Source organism: Mandrillus leucophaeus, unplaced genomic scaffold (genome assembly GCF_000951045.1).
Source record: "Mandrillus leucophaeus isolate KB7577 unplaced genomic scaffold, Mleu.le_1.0 Scaffold561, whole genome shotgun sequence".
Classification (NCBI taxonomy): Eukaryota; Metazoa; Chordata; class Mammalia; order Primates; family Cercopithecidae; genus Mandrillus; species Mandrillus leucophaeus.
In genome coordinates this window covers 1122863-1140083 of record NW_012106042.1, presented here as the reverse complement: position 1 = coordinate 1140083, position 17221 = coordinate 1122863, and the positions used below count along the sequence as shown (strand labels likewise).

The window sequence follows — 17221 nt, the reverse complement described above, 5'->3', positions numbered from 1 at the left end:
TGAGCTACTGCACCTGGCTCATTTCTTTGTTGAGATACAAATGTTGCTAAATCATGGCCCTTTCTTTCAATTGTTCCCCTCTTTTGTACCCCAGAACTACTCTATTAGGTGAGAATCTCTTACCTGTACTCTTACAGCAGCCTCCAAATGGTTTTCCCAAAACTCCAGTTTATTCTCCATACTGTTGCAAGAAGTATTTTTACAAGTCAACCAACAAAAAATACTATATTACTCTTTCCCTTATTAAGAACAATAATAATGTTTTTAACCTTTTAGATTAATCATTGGCCCCCAATGATAATTGATGAAAGCTGTGGGCCCTCTCCCAGTAAAATTGACTTTATACATTACTCAGTATTCTCTGGAGCTGCTTACCAGAGATTTCTAAAGTTTCATCTTCAGCTTGCCTGCTCGTTTGAAATCCCACCATATTTGTCACTTCAAATACTCTGCACTCGGGCTCCATGAAGCTTTGCATTGTTTCTCATTCTTGGAATATTCTCCAAGTGCTTTCCTAAGTGAACTGTTAGTTGTCTGGAATACTGTGCTGGAATAGAGGAAGACCTTACGATGTGGCTTTCTATGTCTAGAATTCAAATCCGTAAGTTTGGGGACATTGTTAGCTAATTACAAACTCAATGTCATCATTGGTAAAATAATGGTGCTAACATTATTTCATAGAGTTTTCGTAAAGACTCAATGAGATTATAAGTGAAAGGGCTTGGGGTACATCTCATAATAAATATATGTCTCCATCTTCAATCCCAGATCAGTTATCACCTTCTCTGTGAATCCTGACTTGCCCCTTGCGTCTCCACTCCCTAACCCAATCCCCCACTCCAGCAAGTGGACTTCAGGTTTTCCACTCTGTGCTTCCACAGCACCCAAAGGTGATACCTCTAAACTTGAAACATTGTTTAGCATTTATCTGTTTCTTGCCTGTTTCTTCATTTAGACCAGCAGGTCATAGGTCAGCCTGTAAATTTAAATCACCTGTGATGCTCTGTAAAATTCAATTTCCTTGGCCAATTGAATCAGAGTTTCTGGTCTGGTATGCAGTGATGCTTCTTAAAGTTCCCCAGGTGGTTTTAATGTACAGGTGTAAACTATAGACAATGGACTCCTTGAGAGCAGGATTTTGCCAGTGAAGTTCCATTGCCATTATGGAGCCTGGATGTTATGCAAGTGGCTGTAGAATGAATGAATGAATGAATGAATGCATGATGGCCAGTCCTGAATATACATTTGATAAACTTCAACCCGTTTGATTATGAAAATGCAGCATTTAAATTTAACATATTATTGATACATTTACATTTATACAATGGTAATCAATACCTAAACAGAAAAAGAAATGCTTTAAGCTTTCTTTTTTTTTTTTTTTTTTTTTGAGATGGAGTCTCACTCTGTCGCTCAGGCTGGAGTGCAGTGGCACAATCTTAGCTCACTGCAACCTCTGCCTTCTGGGTTCAAGCTATTCTCTTGCCTCAGCCTCTTGAGTAGCTGGGACTACAGGCACATGCCACCATGCCTGGCAAATTTTTGTTTTTTAATAGATAAGGGGTTTCACCATATTGGCCAGGCTGGTCTCAAACTCCTGACCTTGTGATCCGCCCACCTCAGCCTCCCAAAGTGTTGAGATTACAGGTGTGAGCCACTGTGCCTGGTCCCACCTAATTTTTGTAATTTTAATGGAGACAGGGTTTCACCATGTTGGCCAGGCTGATCTCAAACTCCTGACCTCAGGTGATCCGCCTGCCTCAGCCTCCCAAAGTGCTGTGATTACAGGCATGAGCCACGGTGCCTGGCCTGCATTTTAATTTCGATAGTGCCAATGTGACCTCTGTGCATGATGTGCCAACAAGGTTTCATAGTAGAGCTTAGTTTAAACTACTACTAATCTAATGATGCTCTCCTTAAAGTATGCCTATTGGGCTTCAGTTTTCACTCCACTGCCTCAGCAGGTAAACCGCAACAGCTTGCGTCCTCTTGAGGACTGTGTCTAGCACCCACTATCAACAGGAGGTTTTATTGGTAGAGGATGAGAAATCTAATAAATGATGACTGTTTCAGGTTCTGTATCAGCTGTTTAATCCTTTTAATCCTCCAAGCATCCCTGAAGAGTAAAGTTCCTGTGTCACAGATGAGGAAGTAGAAGTTTAGACATAGTGAAAACTTCAGGATGTCAACAGATTCCACAATGGTTTTCTTCATGATTTTATATTGTGTCTCCATTTAGAATACATATTAACTTACAGTATTTGAAGAACTATTATTGGAATAGATTGATAGAGTTACAAGTAGAGTCTAAACTATGTACAGTCATGAACTGTCTAACAACATTTCAGTTAAGAACAGACTGTAGGTGGTCCCTTAAGATTATAATACCATATTTCCACTGTACCTTTTCTGTGTTTAGATACACAAATACTTACCATTGTGTTACAATCGTTGATAGTATTCAGTACAGTAATACTTACCATTGTGTTACAATTGTTGACAGTATTCAGTACAGTAACATGCTGTACAGCTTTTTAGCCTAGGAGCAATAGACTATATGGGTGTGTAGTAGATTGTACCATTTAGGTTTGCATAAGTACACTGTATGATATTGGCACAATGATAAAATCACCCAATGATGCATTTCTCAGAATGTATCCTGTTATTAAGTGATGCATGACTTTATTTAGGAAAAAAAGTCAGTTTCTCCTACCGTCACACTGAATACAATACATACCTCTGGTCACCAAAATATGTGTAGGGATTTTTCCCATACACTAATTCTGTGGTAGATTTTCCAGAGGACGCCAGTTGGGTGTCCTCCAATTCAATTCTATTCTGACACTAGCTACTTGGAGATAGAGTCAGATCCTATAGGTTGAGGGCTCAGTCCCATAAGTCTGCTTCTTTCTTTAGATGCCAGTCACAAGCATAGGTTGTAACTTGTGATTCTGACTGATGGGCTGTAAATTAGCATTCTTGTGACCCTCTCCTTGGATCCGATTAATTTGCTAGAGTGACTTACAGAACTCGGGGAAACACTTGACTTACATGTATTCATTAATTATAAATGATATTACAAAGGATACAGATGAACAGACAGATGGAAGAGATGCATAATGCAAGGCATGTGGACACAGCTCTTCCATACTGGGCTTTTCACCCACCAGCAACCTCCACATATGTTCAGCTGTCTAGAATCTCTTCAACTCCCATACTTTTGGGTTTTTATGGAGGCTTCATTACACAGGCATGATTGATTCCATCACTGACCACTGGAGATGAACTCAACTTTAAACTCCTCTCTGCTCCCTAGGGGTTTTGGGGTGGGGCTTAGTGTTTCTTGAGACCGGCCCCCACTCTGAAGCTATTTAGGGGATCCCCAGCCTGGAGTCATATCATTAGCATACTAAATACTATCTTATCATTAAAGAAAGAGTCTGAGGGCTTTAAAAGTTATTGTGCTGAGAAATGGGGATGAAGACCAAGTAGATATTTCACAATATTACTAGAGTAATATAGTGGCAAAATTCAATGATGAGTTGATTTTCTTTAATGATTACATATCCTAAATGAATCCTAGTTCAGAATATAAACACAAAAGTTTACCTTCCTGTCTCAAAGGTGGTTTTAATTTTTCTCTTAAAGATATGGGACTTCAATGGATATTGTCACCATACCCTGAATGTTGGGCAAGATGGAGCTGTGGATATTTCACAAATCCTCATTCTTAAGAAGACAATACTGGTTACAGGCTGGGAGAGGTATGATTATGCCTCATGGAAAACTATAGGAAGGTAAAAAGGAGAATGTTTTATTTTAATCAAAATCTAAAAGAAGAAAGAACATAAAAATCTTGGTTGACTGTGTGTCATTAAAACTTGCTGGTGACCGAGGTGAGTGATACCCTACTTGGAATTGACTGAATGCTTAGTGAATAAAATATTAGAAGATTGCGTAGCTTGGGTGGCTTTGAGAATTGTTAGAAGGTTTTCTTCTGGCTTTGGAAATTTCTTCTGGCTTTGGAAATTTTTCTTTCTTTAACCATTTCAGGTGGGGATGTATTACCACTTCCTAGGTTCCAAAAGTTTCCCAAATTTTATGGTCAATAAATTCTTAACTTGTAAATTACATTCCTTCAACTGTAAAGGAAACTCATTACTTCTTTTCTCATGACTTATTTTCAGTTGCAACACAAGAAGGAAATAGCCAACTGAGTCCTGTGATAGCTCCTCCTTTCTATCAGTGCAGAAAAGGGCTTTTCAAAAGGCACTTACTCTTCTCGAGGAGCATTACATCCATTTCATTACAAGGAAAATTACTTCTGTTTCCTTTTCTTTCTGACAGAACTAAGGATCATAAACAGTTCTGTGGCACTGTATAAGCAGTAGGAAAATTAAAGTGTGATATGTTTTGAAAATATATTGTCCATTAATTCATCAGTTTAGAAAATATTGCTCTAATAGGTAATCATCCAATGTTATTCACTATAGAATTATGACCTTAATGCTTTGAAGCTAGGATTACATCAGACTTTATACCTAGAAAACCAGCAGTATATACATATGGGGATTTTTATCAATCACAGGGAAGAGTTTTTTCTAATGCAAATGTGCAAATACAGACCAGCAAACATAGAGCCACACACTATCTTATTTTTAGGAGTAATTTGACAATAAGAAAGTAAGTATAGCCAGATTATTCTACTTGATATTAAGAACGAATTCAATCATCCTCATCCATGAAGGACAAGACTTCTTCACATCTCGGAAAGGATTCATGATCCATTATCAACCCACAACCACTCCACAGTCTATGATCTAATGATCTCTATAATTAGAAAATAGCAATGAATAAGTTTAGCTCTCTACCATGTGTGATGTCCAGCTGATTCAATTTAAGTTTTAAACATAACAAAAAGGAATTTTAAAAAATAATCAAGTCAAAACTTGGCAATGCCATTTCCTTAATTTATTTTTAGATATCCATAGTTAGGAATTAGCATCAACGGTAAGTTTTTTTGATTGCTTACAAGGGAAAATTGGAAAGATTAGATGTAGAGTCACCTAAAAGTGGTTTAAAGGAACATCTATTATTCTATCTCTGTTGGTGGGTGGTCACTTTCTATAATTTGGGGAAGAAGCTTTGGAAAAACTGGGATGAGAGTAGGAAAAATTACCACTTTTTCCATCTTCTTTCATCTTTTCCATTATCCTCAAGGTTGTCAGGACTTGGATACCTTAGTTGAAATTGAAAATTGAATTAATACATTCTGTTATATTATTTCACTTTTATATTGGTGAATTTAAAAATTATATATTCTAAGTCAGAGGCTTTATGTTAAGATAGATTTTACAGGATCTAAGACAGGATTCTTTTTACCAGGAGGCATGTAACAAAAGAGGCAACAGGGCAGGAACTGTTCAGTTGTAGTTAGAGGAGGATGGACCATTAAGCCAACTCCTTAATAGTTTAGTGATCAGAGAAGAAATAACTAGAAGATTGACAGTCGTCTTATTAAGCTTTCTTCAATGCATTGTTTTAGAGTCTATTAGGTTAAGTTGTAACTTTTACTTCAGATTTTATTCAAATTCAGAGATTGGCTCAAGAATTATGTGCAGGATGGAATGGTAATTACATTTTTGAGTAAAGTACTTAAATAAGCCATCCGATTTATTTTATTTACAGTGCTGTGTAGCATTAGCCACTTTATACACATTAGCTAATTTAATCCTTAGCATCATCTTGGAAGGTAGGCAATATTTTATAGATACCTCAAATGTCTGTCTTCAGGTCTTATCTCTCTAAGCTCAGTTACCCATTTGCTTGCTGTATGTGTCTGACTGCAATCTCAAATTCAACATGTTCTCAACTGAAATAATTATTTATCTCCTTTCCAAAACTTGCTATTTCTCTTTTATTTGGAACTTCAATTAATTGCCAGAGACCAAGACATCCACTCTGCTTCTCTCTCTTTGCATACAACAAAGAAATCACTAAGTCATATCTATTTTATGCCCTAAATATTTCTTAAACCTGCTCCTATAAATTGTACTATGGTATTAGTATAATTCAAGCATAATTTCCACTTTGATGAATGCCACAGCCTTCTAACTTGTCCTTTGTCCTCCTAATGCCCACCTCTCACTTCTTAAATAGATTTTGCTCGCTTTAGCTACAGTGATTTCTTTCTCCAATGAATTCTATGTTATGTCCTTGCTTAAAACCTTTCAGAGTGTCTATGAAATAAATCTAAGCTCCCTCTGACCTGGATCTATTCTTTTGTTTTCTAGTTTCATTTTCTCCCATTTTCTGTATATTCTAAACTCTATCAAATAGCAGCTTCCTTAGGGTGTTCTCATACAAACCATACTGTTTTACACCCTTATGCCTTTATTCTCTCATCTAGAAATCCCTCTCAAACTTTGCTCATTTGGCTAACATTTATTCCTATTTGAAGACTCGTTCAGATATCTTCTCCACCAGGACATTTCTCTTAACTCTCAGTATAGAAGACAAAATGTCCCCATTTTGTCTTTGTGCTCTCTAGTTTCTTGTATTTTCTTTAATAGGGATATTTGTGTATGTGTGCATTCCTGGAGCTTACTAGATACTTGGTGATATTCGTTGAGTGACTTAATAAATGTTAGTTGAATAGACAGGGAAACTAGGGATTAGAGAGATTAATTACTCACAATCACATTCCTAGTGAGAGGCAAGCAGCATAGATATTAAAATCTATTATATTCTGTCTTCACAATGAATCAGAAGTCTGAGTACTAGCAACCCCTTTTTACAAGGAAGGCTACCGAGGCTTGAAGAGGTTGGGTAGCTCAGCCAAGGTGACAAACTTAGTAGGTCGCTGAGTTAGAATTCTGTGCCAAAGTCAGTACTCTTTCTACCACTCCTGGGTAGGACTGATTGCAAATGGAGTCATCACACCATGAGACAGCAATTATATATTTTAAAATAAATGATTAATTGAGCATTTTGTCATTTTAATTGAAGCTAATGAATCAGTACATATGAAGAAACACACACGCAAAAAACACGTGTTAGCAACTTAACAACAACTCAGATATATAGCTTGCTCTCTTTTTGCCCTTTCCTTCCCATATATATTTTTAAATTGCACTAGGTTGAAAGCCCTGAGTTAGAAACTACAGAAGGCTGAATGTAAAGAATCACGATTCCTGTTTCAAACGCATCCACTTTTTTATGGATGGCAGGTCAATACATACAAGGCAGGATATGGTAAATATGAATGTTTGGGCCTAAGCAAAATGAACTAGAGAGCACATGTTAGCTATTTAGGAATACAGTCATTCATATCTAGAGAATTTTTCTGTCAGTAAAAAGTCTCAAATTTAGAACCGTAGAAATGTGTTTCTCATTATTTTAAGCAAAATATACTTAGAACTAAGTTGTGAGTTGGCATAGAGTCAATTCAAAAATACCTGGTTGAATCTGTGGCCATATTTATGTTGCTAAAATTAAATGGCTAGATTATCAGTTAAGTTTGCATTTGTTCAAAGTAGGCATATAATATGTATGGTTCTAGTAAAATTAAATAAATACTCTTAAGAATTTAAGATTTTATCCTGCCTCCAAAATCTATGATTTTATAATATATTTAAAGCTCTCTAAAAAAAAAAATACCTCTTAGTTCCCCCCATTTTAATTTTCTCTTTTCTGTAAAGGAGAAATCTCTGTGGTTTTCCCTCCAACTTTATCCAGGTATAATTGACAAATAAAAATTGTATATATTTACAGTACACAGGTAATATCTTGATACTTGTATACATTTTGAAATCATTAAATCAAGCTAACATATCTGTCACCTTATATATTTATTGCTTTCTTTTGTGAGAAATTTGTTTATGAAGATTTTATCTCCTTAAAAGTCTAGACATACATACTAAAAAGAGAATCTTTCATATAATTTTAAATGATTCTGAAAATTTTATTTATACTAGCATCCTTCACAGAGCACTGTAGAAAGTAGGAACTCAATAAATAGCTATTGATATAATTTGATTTTTAAAAGTATTTTTAAGTGAAACGAGACTAAAGATTTGAAGTTACTCAAAAATAAAACTTATATATCCCAAGATATTACATTCTTAATAATTGCCTTACTAAGAAACTATAACTCTATATGACTCAATTGGTTTCCATTATTAGGATAAGAATCAGCATGGAATATTCCAAAGTTGTAATTTATTTTAGAATAACCATATTGGAGGGAAAGAGGGGGCAGGTATTTTTGAAATTCACAAATAATTCTTACATATAATTTATACTTATTCTAGTATTCAAAATTTGACTTTACAAATTTTAGGAAAATTGGAAAATGACTAAAAATAAGCTGATTTATATCAAATGAATTCTCTGCCTTTGAGATACCCTTTTTAAGTCTAAAAAGCAACGAATTGAAAACAGGCATTAAAAAGACATGACAATAGGACTAACAACAATTAACTTCTGAGGGAACAAGTAGTTAATTGAATTCTTGTGTTCTCTCCATGACAATTTTTACATGATAAGTTTGGGTTAAAAAGTTATTTGCCTAGCTCATTCATCCTAGAAAAAAGATGGTTTTAAACATTTTTCTTTTTGTATTTTTTTTTTTTTTTTTTGCACTTGACAGGTAAACTAATTTTGTTCTCACAGACTTGGTCGTCATATCAAAATTCTAAATTAGAGGCGTGATTCATTTTCACAAGATGATACAATCATTCAGTAGCAGTACTTGTGATACTCTCAGGGTGGCAAATGTGGAGTGTGTACTGGAACTAGTAAACTCCTTCAATGCCAGAAAAAGAAGTCTCTCAGACTCCTAAAATGGCCTTAAAATTGGCTCATTCTGAACTTTGATTTTACTTGGCAAAACTATAAACTTAAAAACCGTTATCTTTGAAATAGAAAAAGTAAGAGCTGCAGTGTAGATTCTTAAATTATTTTAAGGACAACCGTCATTTCAAATGAAAGTTTCAGGTTCGGTTTCAAGGGGAAAGTGGTAGCTAACTAGTTTTTCAACATTTTGACACACAAGGTCAAATATCAGAGACTATTTTTTATGGATTTTGTGCTTTTGGGTGTTATTTTCTGACTATACCTAGTATGTCAATTTGATATGAATATCTTGGCAAAAAGACATTAGACATTGAATTTTGCTTGAGAGATAATGCAAAATATGTAAGATTGACCTTCTATCTCCCATTGCCACCTCACTGTCTCCCTCCTCAAAGGGTAATCTCTTCAACCAAACTTACCAGGAGGAAAAGAGAAAATCAAAAATACATACACATAAAGCTACTATGAGATTAAACTGCAATTTCAGAACTTCAAGTTACCTTGTGTTACCTTATCTTGGAAGCCTTATTAATAATATTAAAATAATATAGCTATTAATATTACATTTATTTATTTTTTTGTTTGTTTTTTATTTTTATTTCAATAGTTTTACGGGAACAGGTGGTGTTTGGTTGCATGGAAAATTTATTCAGTGGTGATTTCTGAGATTTTGGCGTACCCATCACCCAAGCAGTGTTCACTGTTTCCAGTGTGCAGTCTTTTATTCCTCACTCCCCTTCCCCCCTTCCCCGCAAGTACCCAAAGTCCATTATATCGTTCTTATGCCCTTGCATCCTGATAGCTTACCTTCCACTTATAAGTGAGAACATACAATGTTTCATTTTTGCATTCCTGAGTTACTTCACTTAGAATAATGGTCTCTAACTCCATCCTGGTTGCTATGAATGTCACTATTTCAGTAGTATTCCAGGGTGAATATATATACACACATTTTCTTTATCCACTTATTGATTGACGGACATTTGGGCTGGTTCCATATTTTTGCAGTCGTTAATTGTGCTACTGTAAACATGCGTGTGCATGTGTCTTTTTCATATAATGACTTCTTTTTGTCTGGGGAGATACCTGATAGTGAGGTTGCTGGATCAAATTGTAGATCTAGTTTTAGTTCTTTAAGAAGTCTTCATACTGTTTTCCATAGTGTAGTTCTAGTTTACGTTCCCACCAGCAGTTTAAAAGTGTTGCCTTTTCACCACGTCCATGCCAACATGTATTATATTTTGCTTTTGATTATGGCCATTCTTGCAGAAGTAAGGCGGTATCTCGTTGCGGTTTTGATTTGCATTTCCCCGATAATTAGTGATGTTGAGCATTTTTTCATGTTCGTTGGCCATCTGTATATGTTCTTCTTTTAAAAATTTTCTGTTTATGTCCTTTGCCTACATTTGGTGGGATTATTTGTAATTGTTGTTTTTTTTCTTGGTGATTTGTTTGAGTTCTTGCAGATTCTGGATATTAGTTCTTTGTTGAAAGCATAGTTTGCAAAGATTTTCTCCCACTCTATGGATTGTCTGTTTACTCTGCTGATAATGTCTTTTGCTGTGCAGAAGCATTTTAGTTTAATTGGGTCCCATCTATTTTTTGCTTTTGTTGCATTTGATTTTGGGTTCTTGGTTATCAACTCTTTGCCTAAGTCAATGTCTACACGAGTTTTTCCTATGTTCTTCTAGAATTTGTGTGGTTTCAGGTCTTAGATTTAAGTCTTTGATCCATCTTGCCTTGGTTTTTCTGTAAGGTAAGAAAGAGGCAAGGATCCAGCTTCATTCTACATGTGGCTTGCCAATTATCCTAGCACCATTTGTTGAATAGGATGTCCTTTATCTACTTTATGCTTTTGTTTGCTTTGTCAAAGATCAGTTGACTTTAAGTATTTGGTTTTATTTCTGGGTTCTCTATTTTTGTCCCACTGGTCTATGGGCCTTTTTGTGCCTATGTCCCACCAGTCTATGTCCCACTGGTCTATGTACCATCCTGTCTTGGTAGCTATAGCCTTGTAGTATAGGTTGAAATCAAGTAACGTGATGCTTCCAGATTTGTTCTTTTTGTTTAGTCTTACTTTGTCTGTATGGACTACTTTTAGGTTCCATGTGAATTTTAGGATTGTTTATTCTAATTCTGTGAAGAATGATGATGGTATTTTGATGGGAATTGCTTGAATTTGTAGATTGCTTTTGGTAGTATGATCATTTTTGCAATATTGATTCTATTCATCCATGAGCATGGGATGTGTTTCCATTTGTTTGTGTCAGGTATGATTTCTTTCAGCAGTGTTTTATAGTTTTCTTTGTAGAGATCTTTCACCTCCTTGGTCAGGTATATTTCTAAGTACTTTATTTACTTTATTTTTTTTGCAGTTGTTGTAAAAAGGGTTGAGCTCTTGATTTGATTCTCAGCTTGGTGGTTGTTGGTGTATAGCAGTGCTACCAATTTGTATACATTGATTTTGTATCCTGAAGCTTTACTGAATTCATTTATCTGATCTAGAAGCATTTGAAGGAGTCATTAGGGTTTTCTAGAGGAGTCATTAGGGTTCTCTAGGTATACAATCATATCATTGGCAAACAGCAACAGTTTGACTTCCTCTTTACTGATTTGGATGCCCTTTATTTCTTTCTCTTGTCTGATTGCTCTGGTAGATCTTCCAGTACTATGTTGAATAGACATGGTGAAAGAGGACATTTTTGTCTTGTTTCAGTTCTCAGGGTTAACGCTTTCAACTTTTCCCCATTCAATATAATGTTGGCTGTGCGTTTGCCATAGGTGACTTTTATTACTTTGAAGTATGTTCCTTTGATGCAGATTTTGCTGAGGATTTTAATCGTAAAGAGATGCTGGATTTTGCCAAATGTCTTTTCTGCATCTATTGAGATAATCGTGTGATATTTGTTTTAAATTCTGTTTATGTGATATATTACATTTATTAACTTGTGTATGTTAAACCATTTCTGCATCCCTGGTATGAAACTCACTTGATCATGTTGGATTATCTTTATGAAATGCTGTTGGATTTAGTTGGCTAGTATTTTGTTCAGGATTTTCGCATCTATGTTCATCGGGGTTATTGGTCTGTAGTTTCCTTTTTTTGTTATATCCTTTCCTGTTCTTGGTATCAGGGTGATACTGGCTTCATAGAATAATTTAGGGAGGATATCCTCTTTCTCTATCTTTTGGAATAGTTTCAGTAAGATTGGTACCAATTATTCTTTGAATATCTGATAGAATTCAGCTGTGAATTCATCCAGTCCTGGACTTTTTTTTTTTGGTTGGCAATGTTTTTATTACTGTCTTAATCTCACTACTTGTTATTGGTCTGTTCAGAGTTTGTATTTCTTCCCAATTTAATCAAGGAGGGTTGTGTATTTCCAGAAATGCGTCCAAATCCTCTAGATTTTAAAATCAGTACATACAATAAGGAAAGACTGACACACTGATATTAGTAAGACACCACAGGAATAAAGGACATGCTACAGTTTCTGCAACTTGTCTTAATGCAAGTAAACTCCCAAACTGGGGCTCAGCCTGAGAGCATTCTTGGCTTTGCACAGGAAATAATTTGCGTCCAAATCCTCTAGATGTGTAAAGGTGTTCATAGTAACCTTGTCTTCTACTTGTCTGATTCTATTGTTGAAACTTACCAGTGCATTTTGTATATCTTTAAGTGTGTCTTTCATTTTCAGAAATTGTGATTGTTTTTTTCTTTATGGTATCTATTTCTCTGGAGCATTTTTTTTCATCCATATCCTATATTTTTAAAAATTTCTTTTCATTGCTTTTCACTCTTTTCTGGTATATCCTGGAGTAACTTAATAATCCACCTTCTGAATTGTTTATTTGATGATTCAGAGATTTCTTCTTGGTTTGGATTCATTGCTGGGGAGCTAGTGTGGTCTTTCGGGAGTGTTATAGAATCTTGTTTTGTCATATTACCAGAATTACTTTTCTGATTTCTTCTCATTCAGGTAGACTATTTCAGTGAAAAAATCTGGAATTCAAGCGCTGCTGTTCAGATTCTTTTGTTTCATGGCATGGGGCGATCCCTTGCTGTGGTGCACTGTCCCTTCCCCTAGGGATGGGGCTTCCTACAAGCCAGACTGGAGTGATTGTTGCTGCTCTTCTGGGTCTAGCCACCCAGTGGAACTACCAGCCTTTGGGCTGGTGCTGGGGAGTGTCTGCAAAGAGTCCTCTGATGTGATCCATCTTTAGGTGTTTCAGCCATAGATTCCAGCACCTGCTCTGGTGGAGGTGTCAGGAGAGTGAAGTAGACTCTGTGAGAGTCCTTGTAGATATATTTAGTGTGCTGACTTTCTTGAATGCTCATTATGCTAACAGTGAAGTTGTCACATGGACAGACTCAGGACCGCTGGTTAGCCAGGATGTTACAGGCAGTGGGATTAGCTGTTGTTTTCTTCTCCCTTGGAGCAGAGTTGTTCTGTCATGAGTTGCTGTAATGTCCTGAGTTTGTTGGCCTCCAGCCAGGAGGTGGTGTTTTTGAGAAAGTACCAGTTTTTCACCTGTCTCATGGAATTTACAGGAGCCTGTTGCTTCATTCAAAGGATCTGATTATTTAAAATAGAATAATTCGTACATTGATTTGGCATATATTTATTAAATGCCTATCTTGTGTAGGTATTATTCTAGATGCTGCTGTTGTAGAAGAAAAAAAACAAAGTCCTTGATCCTCTAGAACTTACTTTGTAATAGGAGAGATAGAACATAAGCAAATAAATATAGAACACAGTGTCATACAATGGTGTTATAAAAAATGAAATAGAGTAAGAGATGAGAGACTCAGAGAGTCTTCAGATAGGGTGGTCAGGGAAGGCTTGCCTGAGGAGGTGACATTTAAGCAGATAATTTTTTCTTCATTTATGTGACAGATATTTATTGAACACTCAATATGTATAGGTCACTATGCTTGCTACTGTAGGGTTACAGATTAAGACAAGATGCATGGTTTCTAGGAATTTATAATTTAGCCAAGGAGCTGAAACTATATAACACTGAATGTTGTAAGTTAAATGTGAATGATGTTAAGAGGTCAGAAGAGGAACTATTTCTTTTAATCCTAGTTATTAAGGAATTCTACCAGAATTAGATGGGCCTTAAAGAGTTGGTGTGTGGTTAGGTTCATGTGAGTCTGTGTGTAAAAAGAAATTCCTAAGGGCATGAAAAAGCATACCATGAATGAAAACAAAACAAAACAGACAGAAATGTCAGAGGTACCTAGAGAAGACTAAGAATATTGTTTGGGTTGGACAAGAAGTTGTGCTTCAGAAACTTAGCTCCTAGCAGTTCAAAACAGCTACTGCAAGCAAAAAATAAATTTAAAACTTTGAATTCCCTTTTTGAAATTCAGGTGAACTTTGCATTCTCTTGCACTAATTCATCTATCTTTATTTTATTAGAAAATTATTCTTCCTCAAACTTTTTGAGTAAAATTAACACTTAAGGTATACCATATTTACCCTATGGCTTCCAGTGCCTCTGTCAAATATTTAATTGGACATTCACATATAACTGAAAAGCAAGGGTAGAAGAATAGAGAGAAATAATTCTGAAAACATAGATTAGATCTATGTATTATTGGGTCTTAAATAACAGATTTACACATTTGAATTTTATCATGTAGGAAATGAAAAACTAACAAATGTTTTCTAATGGGGCATTAGCCTTATCGTTTATCATGTCGTTTTCTCCATCCAGAGTGTTTTCATCTTGCAAATTCTACCCATATTTTATGGTCCAGTTCAAATATCAGTGTTCAACTCAGCCTTCTTTGATTTCTACGCCGGCCTTTCATGGCAGTTGATCAGTACTCTCTTAGCACTTACCACATTTTACCTTGAATTTAGTCATTTTATGCTGATGGCTCTGTACCCTGCATCACTATGAACTGTGACTTCCATGTGGCAAATAAGAAATTCTTACAGAATAAATGAAAATGCCCCAGAGTAGAATAATTAATCTAGTAGCCAGATGAAGAATGTGCCAGAGATGGGTAAACTAGAAGCAGTAAAATTAATCAGTAGGCTATTACAGTCATTCAACCATGAGGTAGTTAGCACAGAACCAGGAAGCTGTCATTGACTGTTTGAAGTAAAATAGTAAGAAATGAATATGTAACATATTGCAGAGATATAATCTAAGTATTTAATTTGACTGGAGAAGAGAAAGACATCCAAAGAGGCTGGAATGTTAGTCTATTAACCATATTTGGGATTGCAGACAGAGGGCTGGTATGGAGGGAAGATGTCAAATTTGGATTTTTGACATGTTGAGATCTTTTGCTGATAGAAGCATTATATGGAACTGTCAACTGGCAAATGGAAGCTATTTCTGGCAAAGATTATGAATGAAGATAATTTAAGAGCCATTTGTATAGCAGTGACATTGGAACTCATGGTGATATATGAGATCTCTAAGCCAGTTTGAGTGGATAGACAGAAGTGGAGGAATGAAGATAAGGAATGTTCCATTGTGTATATATACCACATGTTAAAAAGGGTGAGAGAAAGAAGGGAATAGAAAATAAAGAGTGGGGAAAGAAAGATGAGGAGGCAGGAAGAGAAGCAGGCCACTGGAAACTCTGAGGCTGAGGAGTAACACTGGTAGGACAACTAGGAAACCTTTAGAGTGGTGGGAATAAAAGATCTCAAGAAGGTGAAGAGAGAATGATGGTGAAAGACCCCATAACTATGGTTGCAAATGCTCACTTGAGATCTAGATGGCTCTAGAAGAAACAAGAGGCTTAGCATAGGCTGCTGGCCAGAGCTCAGATCAGCAAGTGAAAACAGGGTGGTGTTAATGCCCCAAAAATGGAATCTTTACACTCCTCCCTTCCCCACCAGGCACAAGGCATTTCATTCTTTGCCCATCCTGTCCTATTCTCAAATTTATCAGCAGTGCCCCCAGATACTGACCTCTCTAATACTGTTCTTTCCATTCAAAATGTATCTGTTCTATGTCCCACTTCTTTGGGGTGGCGTTTTCTAAGTGTGTTCCACAAATTATAGTTCTTCAAGATGCTGTAGATTCCAAGAGAATGGATTCTGTGATCAGTTAAGTCTTGAAAATGCCACAAGGAGTGCTAAATGTCTGGAGAAATTTTGATGGAAAAAAACCTTATTGATTTTGTTTGAAGTACAAAACATTATTTGTTCATAGGCCTGCCCTCTGTTTTAATTGTTATTACTATAAAACTCAGTGATCTCATAATACCCATGTGGGGAAACTTTGCTTTAGGGTCATGGTGATGGATAATTAATCTGATAAATGGTTACATGGTTTGTTGTTAATGATTGTGAAAGGATAATTAACCTTCTATTGTCAAAAATTTATAATTTACCAGATAATTTAATGAGGTAATAAAAATGTTTAGTGTGGGAAACTCAGTATTATGGATGTCAATTTGGGATAAATTTTGGGCAGCATAGTCTTTTAGAAGTCTCTAATCACATCATTCAAGTGGATAGTGGTTACTCAATATCTACATCAATTTTAGATCCACAGCTAAATTCTATATCCTTTTTGCTAGGGCTATTACTGTGTTTCGACCCCAAAACTTCAATCAATTTTTCATCCAGCCTGAAGAATGGAAAGGAGGCATACAGCACCATCATGACATCTTATGTGCTGCGTTTTTACCTCCACAAACTGTTGTTACAGGTAAATTGAACTTTCACTTGACAATCATTGGTGAAGTTTGGTTTGTTTTGGTTTGTCTTGGCTCACTCACTTTTTAAAAAGCCCTTTCTCAGTTGTTATATATATATGTATTTTGAGATGGGGTGTCTACCTATTGCCCAGGCTAGAGTGCAGTGGCCAGATCTCAGCTGATTGCAATCTCCGTCTGCCAGGCTCAAGTGATCCTCTCACCTCAGCCTCCTGAGTAGCTGGGACCATAGGCGCGCCCCACCATGCCTGGCCAATTTTTTGTATTTTTAGTAGAGATGGGTTTTTACTGTGTTGTCCAGGCTGATCTCAAACTCCTAAGCTCAAGCAATTCACCTGCATCAGGCTCCCAAAGTGCTGGGATTACAGGCGTGAGCCACTGTGCCCGGCCATATATTTCTTTTTAACTTATGATTGACACATAACATTAATAATTGTACATATTTGTGAGGCACAACATGATGTTTCAATACATGTATAAATTGTGCAATGATCAAATCATGGTAATTAGTGTATTAATAACCTTACACATATATCATATCTTAGTGATGAGAACATTAAAAAGTCTTTTTTTCTAGCTATTTTGAAGTATACAATACATTATTGTCAACTCTAGTCATCCTACTATGCAATAGACCACCAGAACTCATTCCTCCCGTCTAACTGTAACTTT

At 36.0% G+C, this 17221-nt stretch overlaps 1 protein-coding gene across 1 annotated transcript in view; it reads left to right on the top strand.

Moving 5' to 3' along the window:
* Positions 1-17221, top strand: part of WDR49 (WD repeat domain 49) — a 181871-nt gene that overhangs the window by 104005 nt on the left and 60645 nt on the right. The window contains exons 10-11 of the mRNA XM_011998220.1: positions 3649-3764; positions 16412-16542. Coding sequence (XP_011853610.1) covers positions 3649-3764; positions 16412-16542 — 247 coding nt within the window. The remainder of the gene's footprint in view (positions 1-3648; positions 3765-16411; positions 16543-17221) is intronic.